This window comes from Trichomycterus rosablanca, chromosome 3 (genome assembly GCF_030014385.1).
Source record: "Trichomycterus rosablanca isolate fTriRos1 chromosome 3, fTriRos1.hap1, whole genome shotgun sequence".
Lineage (NCBI taxonomy): Eukaryota > Metazoa > Chordata > Actinopteri > Siluriformes > Trichomycteridae > Trichomycterus > Trichomycterus rosablanca.
In genome coordinates, this window is record NC_085990.1 from 10497448 (window position 1) to 10510002 (window position 12555).

A 12555-nucleotide genomic window follows, 5' to 3' on the forward strand; every position below is an offset into this window, starting at 1 on the left:
TCTAATGATAAAGTGCAGTAGGTTGACTGGGCGGAATATAGTGCAGTAGGTTGACTGGGTGGAATATAGTGCAGTAGGTTGACTGGGTGGGATAAACTGTAGTGGGTACACTGGGTGGGTATGTTGACTGGGTGGGATATATTGCAGTAGATTATGTGACTGGGTGGAATATAGTGCAGTAGGTTGACTGGGTGGGATATAGTGCAGTAGATTATGTCACTGGGTGGAATATAGTACAGTAGGTTGACTGGGTGGGATAAAGTGCAGTAGATTATGTGACTGGGTGGGATAAAGTGCAGTAGGTTGACTGGGTTGGATAAAGTGCAGTAGGTTGACTGGGTGGGGTATAGTGCAGTAGGTTAACTGGATGGGATAAACTGCAGTAGGTTAACTGGATGGGATAAACTGCAGTAGGTTAACTGGATGGGATAAACTGCAGTAGGTTAACTGGATGGGATAAACTGCAGTAGGTTAACTGGATGGGATAAAGTGCCCAGTTATACAAATGCTATTTCGACCGAATTCCCACAGATATACTTCAAAGTCTTCTCATAAGAGATTACATAGAGGTCACTATAATACCATTTGTTTTTAAATGGAAAGCTGACAAGCTCACAGTCAGGTGTCCAAATACTTTTGATCATATTTTATTCTCAATGGAAACTGAAACTCAGGGTTACAGGAACTAACCTGTATGTACTGGAGATACTGGTCAACATTGGTGCAGCGGGGGATGCTGTAACCCTTGTAGAACTGGAAGTCTGTGTTGAGCATGCTCTCGCTGAACCACACTTTAGCGAAGGTGTTCAGCAGGCGCTTATCGTAGTCATCTGTCACCCTGCCGCCATACTGGATCTCACCGATCATGTAGCGCACGGTGGTCCAGGACACTCCCTGAGGAGGAGAAGAGGAAGGATGGGAATAAGGACAAGGAGTTTCTATAGTAAAATAAACACATTTACAATTATAATTAAATTACAATTATATTTGTGGACACCCATTCCAATTACTGTTCTAATTCTAATTACAGTCACATGCTCTAGCTGGTCCTAACATTCATTCATTCATTGTCTGTTTTACTACCGCTTTATCCAATTCACGGTGGGTACAATTCACCAGGGGCGGCACGATGGCTTGGCCACAGCAAGAAGGTCCTGGGTTCGATTCCCAGGTGGAGCGCTCCAGGTAATTACTGTTTGGAGATGCATGTTCTGCCTGTGTCTGTGTGGGTTTTATTTGGGAGCTCCGGTTTCCTCCCACAGTCCAAAGACATACAAGTGAGGTGAATTGGAAATACAAAATTGACCTGTTCTGTCATTAATGTAACCAAAGTGTGTAAAACATGATGTTAAAATCCTAATAAATAAATAAACAATTCACCAGCGGAAGGGTAGGAAACACCCCAGGCAGGTTGCCAGTCCATCAAAGGGCAAAAACAAACACACACACACATTCACCAACACCAACACAAACCAGAGCTCCTGGAGGAAACCCACATAGACATGGGGAGAACATACAAACTCCATACAGAAAGGAACCAAAACATTTCACCTGGGAATCAAACCTGAGACCTTTCATCTGAGAGGCAACAGTGCTACCCACCAAGCCACCGTGCTGCTGTGTTCCTAAAAGCTGTATAAATCTGGGCTGGTGAAGGTCATGGCACATAGCAAGGTCAATGAGGATGGTGTGAAGGGTCTCCAAAAACTCAACTAGAGACCTGACCTCAACCCAATTAACCACCTTTCCAAATAAATGGAACATAAATTGTTATATTTTGGTCCATTAATGCCTGACCTTGGAAATATTGACTGAATTTGTACCAATTCCTACAGACACAGTCCAGAATCTTGTGGAAAGATGGAAAGATGAGGTTTTACTTTATTACTATTACTGCACGTTTTCAAATGGGATTTCTAGCACACTAATGGTCTGATGTCTATAAACTTTTGGCTATTTACAGATGTTGATATGTTTGATCTAACTAGCCTGGTACAGGATTATTGTAGAAAGTTAATGTGCTTCATTTCACAATCAAACGTATCTGTGCTAATCGTTCTCACCCTCTTTACGTCCATGTCATCCAGGTGGTTCTGCACAAACTGGACGGTGGCATTGAAGTCGGCCTGGTTAAACTCGTACGGGATGTTCCATCCTAGAGGGCCATACTTGCGCCTCTCCTGGACGGTCGAATGCAGGAAAGCCACACCGTACAGCATCGGCCGCCACTGGGGCATATTGCTCACGTCCAGCAGGTCCTGACTGATCCCTGAGAGACAGAAAAAGAGAGAAATGTTTCTTCTGATTGACAGCTGGGAGGAAAATACTGACAACTCCGTTTTTAAGCCTCGGGCTTAATGGAAGTTCTTGACAGCACCCGAGTGACTAAATTCTGAGGGGTTCTTATCGATGCGTTAAATGCGCTTATCATTTTGCGTCCCTGAGCGAAAGCAGCCATCAGTCCGAAAAAAACAATAATATTTTCTGTCACAGAGGGGAACTGACTGTCTGAAACAGAGTAACTCTGATATTTACTTAAACTACCTTCTACTCACAGGATGATCTCAGCGGGGATCAACTACTCAACCTTTTACCTTTCAATGCTAACATTTTAAAATTATTTATCACTTTCATCCATTTTTTTATCCCTTAATTACTGTCACAGCATGAACGTACCATGTCTGTTTGATAAGGTTTAGATGTTTAAATGATAGGACACAGGTGATTGATTAGCATCTCAGTAAGGGGCAGAAAGAGATGAAAAATACATCATTCCTGCCAAGATGAACGGGCCAATCATCAGAATTTAAACTCACATCCTCCTGAAGCCTTACGAGCTATAAACTCTTAACACTAGTCATCTTTAGCGATCCATTTTAATGACCTGTGATTGGAAGATAATGTCCAAATATTTTTGAATCAGCCTCCAATATTTTATTAATAGTTATCGACTTTCATAATTTAATTTAATGAATTATCCATGTATTCATCCATCTATTCAAACATTCATTCAGTCATTTTGCTACTGATCTATCAATTCATCCACCTATCAGGTTTACAGATTTATTCATGCATTCATCAGTCTGTTTATCTACCAATCTTCTGATCTATTATCTATTCACCCATCAGTTTATTTTCTTATTTACTGACCTACACACCAATACCTCCAACCACCCATCCATCAGTCTGTCCATCCAGCCTTCCTAATGTTCATCCATCCATCTATCCTAACGTTCAGCCATCCATCCATCCATCCATCCATCTATCCATCCTAACGTTCAGCCATCCATCCATCCATCCATCCATCCATCCAGCCTAACGTTCAGCCATCCATCCATCCATCTATCCAGCCTAACGTTCAGCCATCCATCCATCCATCCATCCATCCATCTATCCATCCTAACGTTCAGCCATCCATCCATCTATCCATCCATCTATCCAGCCTAACGTTCAGCCATCCATCCATCCATCCATCTATCCATCTATTTATCCTAACGTTCAGCCATCCATCCATCCTAACGTTCAGCCATCCATCCATCCATCCTAACGTTCAGCCATCCATCCATCCATCCATCCATCCATCTATCCAGCCTAACGTTCAGCCATCCATCCATCCATCCATCTATCCATCTATCCATCCTAACGTTCAGCCATCCATCCATCCTAACGTTCAGCCATCCATCCATCCATCCATCTATCCATCCTAACGTTCAGCCATCCATCCATCCATCCATCTATCCATCCTAACGTTCAGCCATCCATCCATCCATCCATCTATCCATCCTAACGTTCAGCCATCCATCCATCCATCTATCCATCCTAACGTTCAGCCATCCATCCATCCATCCATCTATCCAGCCTAACGTTCAGCCATCCATCCATCCATCCATCTATCCATCTATCCATCCTAACGTTCAGCCATCCATCCATCCTAACGTTCAGCCATCCATCCATCCATCCATCTATCCATCCTAACGTTCAGCCATCCATCCATCCATCCATCTATCCATCCTAACGTTCAGCCATCCATCCATCCATCCATCCATCTATCCATCCTAACGTTCAGCCATCCATCCATCCATCTATCCATCCTAACGTTCAGCCATCCATCCATCCATCCATCCATCTATCCATCCTAACGTTCAGCCATCCATCCATCCATCCATCTATCCATCCTAACGTTCAGCCATCCATCATCCATCCATCCATCCATTAAACCATCTGTCTGTCCACTCATCCATCCATCCTAATGTTCAACCATCGTCAATCCATCCATCCATCCAACAATCCATCTATCCGTCCTAATATTTAAACATCCATCTATCCATTTATCCAGCCATCATAACGTTCAACAATCATCCATCCTAATGTTCAGCCATCCATTATCCATCCATCAATCTATCCACTGTAATGCTCAACCATCATAAATCCATCCATCCATCTATTCATCCATCCAACCATACTAATGTTCAGCTATTCATCACTCATCCATCCATTAATTCATCTGTCTGTCCATTCGTCCATTCAGCATAATGTTTAACCATCATTTATTCATCCTAATGTTCAACCATCATCCATCCATCCATCAATCCATCTGTCTGTTCATCCATCCATCCATCCTAACTTTCATCCATTCATCCATCCACTTATACAGGGTGTCCCTAAAGTCTGGACACATAGGAAATATTACTAACTATAACTAACTATATGTTTACTAAAATACACACACATACATATTGCATCACAGATAGTGGAAAACACATTGAAGATGATTAATATTCTACTGAAATAAAATGTTGTTAAAAAATGTATTAAAATATGCATTTTTCCTCTGTGTCCAGACTTTAGACACCCTGTATACCCACCCAGCAACCCATGTACCAAGCCATCTATCAGAAATGTTCTCCCAAACACCCTAGTTAGCAGGCTGTCTTGCATATCTATTTATCCATTTATTTGTCCTCCTGTCCATCCGGCTGTTAGTGCTAACCTCCATAGGTCCTCTTGAGTCCTGCTTTGAGACCCTGTGGAGGTTCGTTGGTAAATTTAATGGCCATCTGCAGCAGTGTGATGGGGAAGTGGCGGTGCTCCTCTGTGGTCATCCACATATGGAAACCATCATGTACACTGTCCGTCTCTGTCAGTGTGTCCATCAGCTCATCCATGAAGTCCAACCCAAGGTGACAGTTCTGCAGCAGAGCCCAGCCACCCTGTGTATAAAAGTTTGTGTGTGTGAGAGAGTGAGACACAAACAAGACAAAACATTTTACTTGATGTTTATATCATGATAAAGCTCTGTAAGCAGTCTGAGGAGAATTTAAATGGAACAGTGGTAGATCAGTGGTTAAGGTACAGGACTAGTGATCAGAATGTTGCCAGTTCAAGCCCCACCATCACCAAGTTGCCACTGTGAGGCCCTTGAGCAAGGTCTTTAACCCTCAATTGATTGAATTGCATTTAGTGATTAGTGTAAGTTGCTCTGGATAAAAGTGTCTGCTAAATGCCCAAATGTAAATACATATTAAGCTGACAATACGTCAATTTCTAGGTAAAGATGCATGCATGACCTGGACAATCTCTTAATGAAATCTAATAAAAAATATACGATATTTTAAGGATTTAGAAATTGTGAGTTAATTAGAGGAACCCTGGTAACCTTGGTGATTTTAAGAGGTCAACAATAAACCACAATGCTGTAAAAAGCTAATTATCTCTTAGCGTAAATTGACTCGAAGCTGTAATTGCCAACATAGCAGTAATGTTTTTCATTTGTGGGGTCTGAATGACCTTTTTCCTAATTATGTATTAAATATATTTTTGTTCATGCTAATAAATCCATACGCATTGTTCATATTTACAAGTACAAAGCAAAACACATCGTGTGTAAATGTGACATAAATATATTTTAAAAAAGTGTTTTAAATATTAAAATTACAGCCAAATATACACTGATCAGTCATAACAATAAAACCACCTTTCTACACTCACTGTCCATTTTATCAGCTCCACTTACCATATAGAAGCACTTTGTAGTTCTACAATTACTGACTGTAGTCCATCTGTTTCTCTACATACCTTTTAACCTGCTTTCACCCTGTTCTTCAATGATCAGGACCCCCACAGGACCCCCACAGAGCAGGTATTATTTAGGTGGTGGATCATTCTCAGCACTGCAGTGACACTGACATGGTGGTGGTGTGTTAGTGTGTGTTGTGCTGGTATGAGTGGATCAGAGACAGCAGCGCTGCTGGAGTTTTTAAATACCATGTCCACTCACTGTCCACTCTGTTAGACACTCCTACCTAGTTGGTCCACCTTGTAGATGTAAAGTCAGAGAAGATCGCTCATCTATTGCTGCTGTTTGAGTTGGTCATTCTCAAGACCTTCATCAGTGGTCACAGGACACGGCTCACAGGGCACTGTTAGCTGAATATTTTTGGTTGGTGGACTATTCTCAGTCCAGCCGTAACTGTGAGGTGTTTGAAAACTCCAGCAGCACTGCTGTGCCTGATCCACTCATACCAGCACTGCAGTGCTGAGAATGATTCACCACCAAAATAATGCTCTCTGGTGGTCCTGACCATTGAAGAACAGCATGAAAGGGGTTAACAAAGTATGCAGAGAAACAGATGGACTACAGTCAGTAATTGTAGAACTACAAAGTGCTCCTATATGGTAAGTGGAGCAGATAACATGGACAGTGTGTGTAGAAACAAGGAGGTGTTTTTAATGTTATGGCTGATCAGTGTATAATGTAGGCATAAAAATACAATGTAAATAAAAAACTATTACACCCCCGCCCCCCCCCCCCCCCATACACCAAAATGTGTAATTTCTTTATAATATTTGCTAAATATAGTATACCACCTATTAGCTGCTCTTACGTTAGTCATGCAGTGCTGCAGCAGTTTGCGGGCATGCACTTCCTGTCCCTGACCCATGGAGACGTAGCGCGTCTCGATCTTCAACCTTTTACCCAGGGCGATGATGGAGTCGGTGGGGTCCGAACCCATGGACAGGAAGCAGATGAGAGGAGTGCGTGGGTCTGCTTCCTCCCAGGTTTTCTCCAGGTCCAGTATCACACCTTCAGCGTACCTCTCTCCCAAAGAGTCTGTGATGTACTTACGGGCCTGCAGTGAAAACACAAAAATACAAAGTCAGCAACAAATACCAACAAATAAAATGGCATTGTAATATGATTAATTCACATTTAGAAGGTCTACAGAATCAACTGTTGCTTATTCATCACCTTTGGGATCACCAGGTACACGAATCATAAGGCCCAAAGTATGTGGACATCCCTCCTTATCCCTCCTTAACTGTGTTTTTTCAAACACATATTGCTAAGGTGTATAAAAACAATAAAATAAATAAAATCCTAATATTATTTGCTTTGTGGTAACTGTTCCAGTATGACTGTGTCCCTGTGCACAAAGCATGATCCATAAAAACACGGTTTGAACAACACTGACTTCATTCTCACTAGACATCCTAGGATGAATCGTTAATGAAACATCAACTGCCAGCCAGGTTATATTATCTATGAGTGACTAAACTTCCACATGCTTTTTGACTGAATGGGCACACATTCCAACAGTCACATTCTAAAATATTGTGGAAAGCCTTAGCAAAAGTGTGGAGGCTACTATAGCCAAAAGCAAAGGACTGTATATTAATGCACATGGTTTTGGAATAAGCTTTCAGACAAGCTGATGGTCAGGTGTCCACATAGTTTTGGTCATGTTGTTAATGTGTAATGACGGTGTATAAACTGTGCAATGGTTCTTATGTTAATGTGTAATGACGGTGTATAACCTGTGCGATGATTCTAATGTTAATGTGTAATGACGGTGTATAACCTATGCGATGGTTCTAATGTTAATGTGTAATGACGGTGTATAACCTGGGCGATGGTTCTGTCTGGGCACCAGGAGCGAATAAATAGCAGGCGTCTAAAGCAGTCGAGCGATTTATCATAGGCGTTGGGGATCGGCTCCTCCTCTGGAGCTTCTTTATCGAACCAGCTTCTCCACAGCTTCTCAAATCGACCAATCTGCTCACACACACACACACACACAATTATATAAATAGACATTATTGACACTTTTTGGACAGTTTACAGAGCAGAAAAACAATTAATCAACAACTTTTGTTCGAGTAGTGCAGCGGTCTATTACGCTTGGCCACCACTGCTGAGATCCTGGTTTAAATCTTAGCTGTGCTAGCAGCTGCCCAGACGTCTACACAGACATTATTGGCTGTGTGTGAGGGGATGTTGGTGACCAAAGCTCTGAGAGAGTTAGCCTGAGGGGGCAGTAAAGGGGGGTATAAATAAGGAGACAGGGAGGACGGTATTACCCTTCTTTTCTGTAAAGACATAAGCGTGTTTGCATTGCGTATTTGCGTGTTTGCATAAAAGTGCATGTGTGTATAAATTTGTGTATGTAAAATCAAATCTCAACACATTTAGTGCTGAGAGAGGAGCAGAAAATGTCACTAGCCTGATCGAGGATGTCGGAAAACTGCCACAGCTTGCTCAGCTCAACCAGGTTGAGCCACGTCATGTCCAAAATCCACTTGGCTGGTTTAGGTGGGCAGGCTTTCAGATCCAGAGAAGCTCCACCTGAGGAAAACAAACAATTTGTTACACTTTGAGAGATGGAAGAACTTGTGATTTAATGACAGATTGTTAGTTGTGTCAGAAAATCTGTATGAGATCCCACAAAACAAAAAAAATAATAAGAAAGTGTGACACAGTCAGTCAAGAATTGGAGGCTAAAAAGTGACTGGTTTCTATAACAGGAAACTAGACTATATGGGCAAAAGTATGTGGACGCCCCTGTGTTGATTCTGCCACATCAATTGCTAACAGCAGTATAAAAAATTCAACAACAATGAAAGAACAGCAAAAATGTTGCATTTACATATTAATACAGGTTGCCACACAGCAAAAACCCATCTCCCCCCCTCCCTAATTCCACTGGACCTACCTCGGCAACACAACCTCCAAAAAAAGAAAAATAAATTAAAAAAAATAAAAAAAAATAAGAAAAAAAATTAATATTATAAAATAAAAATAAATAAAAATAATAATAATATAAAATAAAAATAAATACAAATAAAAATAAATAAAAATAATAATAATATAAAATAAATAAAAATAATAATAATAATATAAAATAAAAACTAAAAAGAATAAATACATAAATAAACAAAAATTTGTAATAAAATAAAATTTAATTGCTTACACATAAGTCCACTACAACACTCATTGTGGAACTGTAAATAGTTTAAGGAATGTCTGGAATGTTAAGTAAAGTGATGTTAGAGAAAAACTCCAAGAACTTTCCTCAAATATAGGAGAAACATCCGGTGCTGGTCCTAATTGTGCACCAAATTTTCTCTAGATAAAGAAATTGTGCAACGTCCCTTAACCACTGGTTATTTGTGGGTAATGATATGCTTCTAACATTGTTGCAACAGGTTGTGTAATTCCCTTTTCTCTGTTGGGATTTATTTCATTTGGATTGGGAGCCAGGCCTTCTCTTCCAACATCTCTCCCTGATCTCACTGAGTCTATTGACTTAATGACTTGACAAATTCCCACAGACACAGTAAAGTCTTTTAAGAAGATGGATGATATTAAAGCTATGAAAGAAAGAGGGACCAATTTAATATAAATGTCTATGGTTTTGAAATGGGATGCCCATAAAACTCATAGTCAGGTGTTCCAATACTTTCATCCTACATATGAAAACAGTCATTTAACAGTCTGGTAGCTAGCTGATGGTGTGTCAGTTCTATCAGGTTCAAAATTACAGCATGAGGAAGAGTAATTTGGACATGATGAAAGCAGGTGGTACCTTTAATTAGGGTCAGAAACTCCTCGTGTTTGATGCGGTTGCTCTGCATGTCGATCTTGAGAGCTAACAGCAGGGTGAACAGGAACTTGTGCTCCTCGTACAGGCCTCTGGCTGCATACTTATGCACTTCAAAGGTCATGTGATCAATGATGTTAGCAATTCTCTTGCTTGTGATTGGACTCTTTAAAGACCTGTTTAACAGAAATAACAATGTGATAATTACATACAGTTCAGTATAATATAGTAATAGCATAATATAGTTTAATATGAAGAAAAGCAAACTATGGGCCACTATGGGTCTGTAACAGCCTTTACTCTTCTGGGAAGGCTTTTTGGGAAGAATTTGTGCCTGTTCAGTTAAAGAGCGTTCTTGGGATCAGGCACTGATGTTGGATGAGAAAGCTTAGTCCAATTTACAGAGGTGTTCAGCTGGGTTAAGGTCAGGGCTCTGTGCAGGCCACAATGTCCAAGATTTACAATTTATTTTATGTAGTTAGATTGTGGTCTGGCAGAAACACATACAGTCAGTAATTAGGTGGGGTGTTCACATATTTTTGGGCAAATGATTTATGAAGTACCCAAAGTGACTTTCAGTCGTGACTGACTACAATGCCAGCAATTGAGGGTTAAGTGTTAATTGAGGGTTGCTCAGGGGCCCAACAGGGACAACTTGGTGGTATTGGGGCTTAAACCAGGGACCTTCTAATGACCTTCTAGTTCTGATTACCTTAACCACTGTGCTATGACTGCCAAATCATTAAATCATCATTTGGGCACTGGGGTTACCTGATGCTGAGACTGGTGAGCACTGGTGTGTTAGCATATAAGCAAATGGTCTGGCACTTAACAGACACAATTGGACAACTAGTTGCTAAGGAAGGGAAGACTGCATGGGTAATCACCTTCTTACCCTGCAACACAGACTTCTACTGTCTAAGCATGGAGCCTACATGCATGGCAGACTGGCATTGGGCATGACCCACAATTTTAACCTTGTAGCTACTTAGCCTGTAAGATGGGGCCTTGGTACAAGTTGGCAAACCAGGTGCTTTCCTGCACACACCACCCCAAAGACTGGCAACCCTAATTTTTGATAATTTTTAACAAGGTGACCTACTGGGAGTTTTACCACCCTGGTGATACAGCCCTAAGATCTCCAAAGTCCAACAGCACTTTCACCACAACATGGTTACACTTAACAGGGGGGTAACAAGGATGCCCTCTTTTTATACAGACCACATGACAGGACTTTCAGGCTTTTCTTCTTATACTGTATATGACTGAATGGGTGATAGATACGCTAGTGTTTGAGTGGGTGTTACCTGGCCAATGACAGGTCGAACAAGCCCAGAAATTGGCGTAGTGATGTCTGGTACATCACATTAACCATGCTCATCTCCGTGATCAGGAAATACAGAATGCTTCCTCTGGTCGCCACTAAACACAAACAAAAAACAAAAGTTACTGCTAATATTAGCATTTCTCCGTAATCTACAAAGAGCCATGTTACGTTAATCTACACCAAATGTTCAATGATTTAGCAGAGAAAGCCTGAGTTTAAACTTGATCCAGTACCGGGTCTGTACTCTTCTCGTGCTGCATTTATCTGGACCTCAGTTTCAGCAGCGATCTGGAGCTTCAGCGTGACCTCTTCAGCTGTTCGCTTAGTGTTACCCAGCACAGTAATCAGGCTTTCATCATCAACCAGTGAACCCTTAGTGCTGGTCAGTCTGAACAACAGGTTGTCCTCCAGCTCCTTCATCTTGCGCTTGTTGGATGTCACGTCCTCTAGAAGGTCTGTGCGCTCCTTCTCCAGCTCCTGAAGCAAATACAAACACGTTCTATCTTTTAGTCAAATGCCACAGATCAATTCACTTTTACTAAAGGGTAAATATCTATAGTAACTGCCTCTCCAAGGTTAAATCTCAATCCGTTCTACATTATCAAGTTTAGAAAAGAGATTAGATTAGTAAAGATCTGTAAGCTGTGGATCAAACCTCAATCTTTAACCTGGTGAAAGATCAGATCTTTTTTTGAAGGGACTGGATCCCTAAACTTGGAGCATTGGTTTTTAGAAAGGATCTGTAAGCTTTAAAAGTGGATCAAATTTTGGCTTTTGTAGTCGTGGCAACTAACTTTGACTTTGCTAAGAAGCCATGTGACTTTTATGTTTTATTTTGTTGGTCGTACATTCGCAAAAGAAAGTCTTTTAAATCTAAAGCTATAAACAGTACATTATGGTCCAAAATAGTTTGCTCTAAGAATATTGTTAAAATAAAGGGGATTCAGACCTCCCATTATGCCCTCCAGGGGTCATTTTAGGTTATTTGATGCAATATCAATGATCTAAAACACCATCAGGAACAGATGCAGCCCCATTTACATTAACATTCTCATTACAGCACACTTTAAAAGGACGATGGGTAACAGTCCTAATGCTACTTCTGAATGGCAACTCCATTTTCCTTCAAATTAGATAATAAGATGGGAATGACCGGGGACAGAAGGTAACAAGAAGCCCACCAATTAGCTTCACTCCACCAGGTCCAATTTCAATCAGTCGAATTAAACTGTTATGTCTTTTTGTCCCTGGTGGTCACAAAAACATAAAGCTGCTGCTTTCTTCCCTACACGGGTTTTCATGCTGGAAACTGTCTTCAGATGTGATGTAGACTGGCAAGCAACAATTCTG

At 41.0% G+C, this 12555-nt stretch overlaps 1 protein-coding gene across 1 annotated transcript in view; it reads right to left on the reverse strand.

Moving 5' to 3' along the window:
• dnah5 (dynein, axonemal, heavy chain 5) overlaps positions 1-12555 on the reverse strand; it is a 112541-nt gene that overhangs the window by 6436 nt on the left and 93550 nt on the right. The window contains exons 66-74 of the mRNA XM_062992632.1: positions 11439-11682; positions 11186-11300; positions 9864-10054; positions 8502-8623; positions 7904-8053; positions 6885-7130; positions 4991-5210; positions 2064-2269; positions 691-894 (exon numbers count right to left, since the gene is read on the reverse strand). Coding sequence (XP_062848702.1) covers positions 691-894; positions 2064-2269; positions 4991-5210; positions 6885-7130; positions 7904-8053; positions 8502-8623; positions 9864-10054; positions 11186-11300; positions 11439-11682 — 1698 coding nt within the window. The remainder of the gene's footprint in view (positions 1-690; positions 895-2063; positions 2270-4990; positions 5211-6884; positions 7131-7903; positions 8054-8501; positions 8624-9863; positions 10055-11185; positions 11301-11438; positions 11683-12555) is intronic.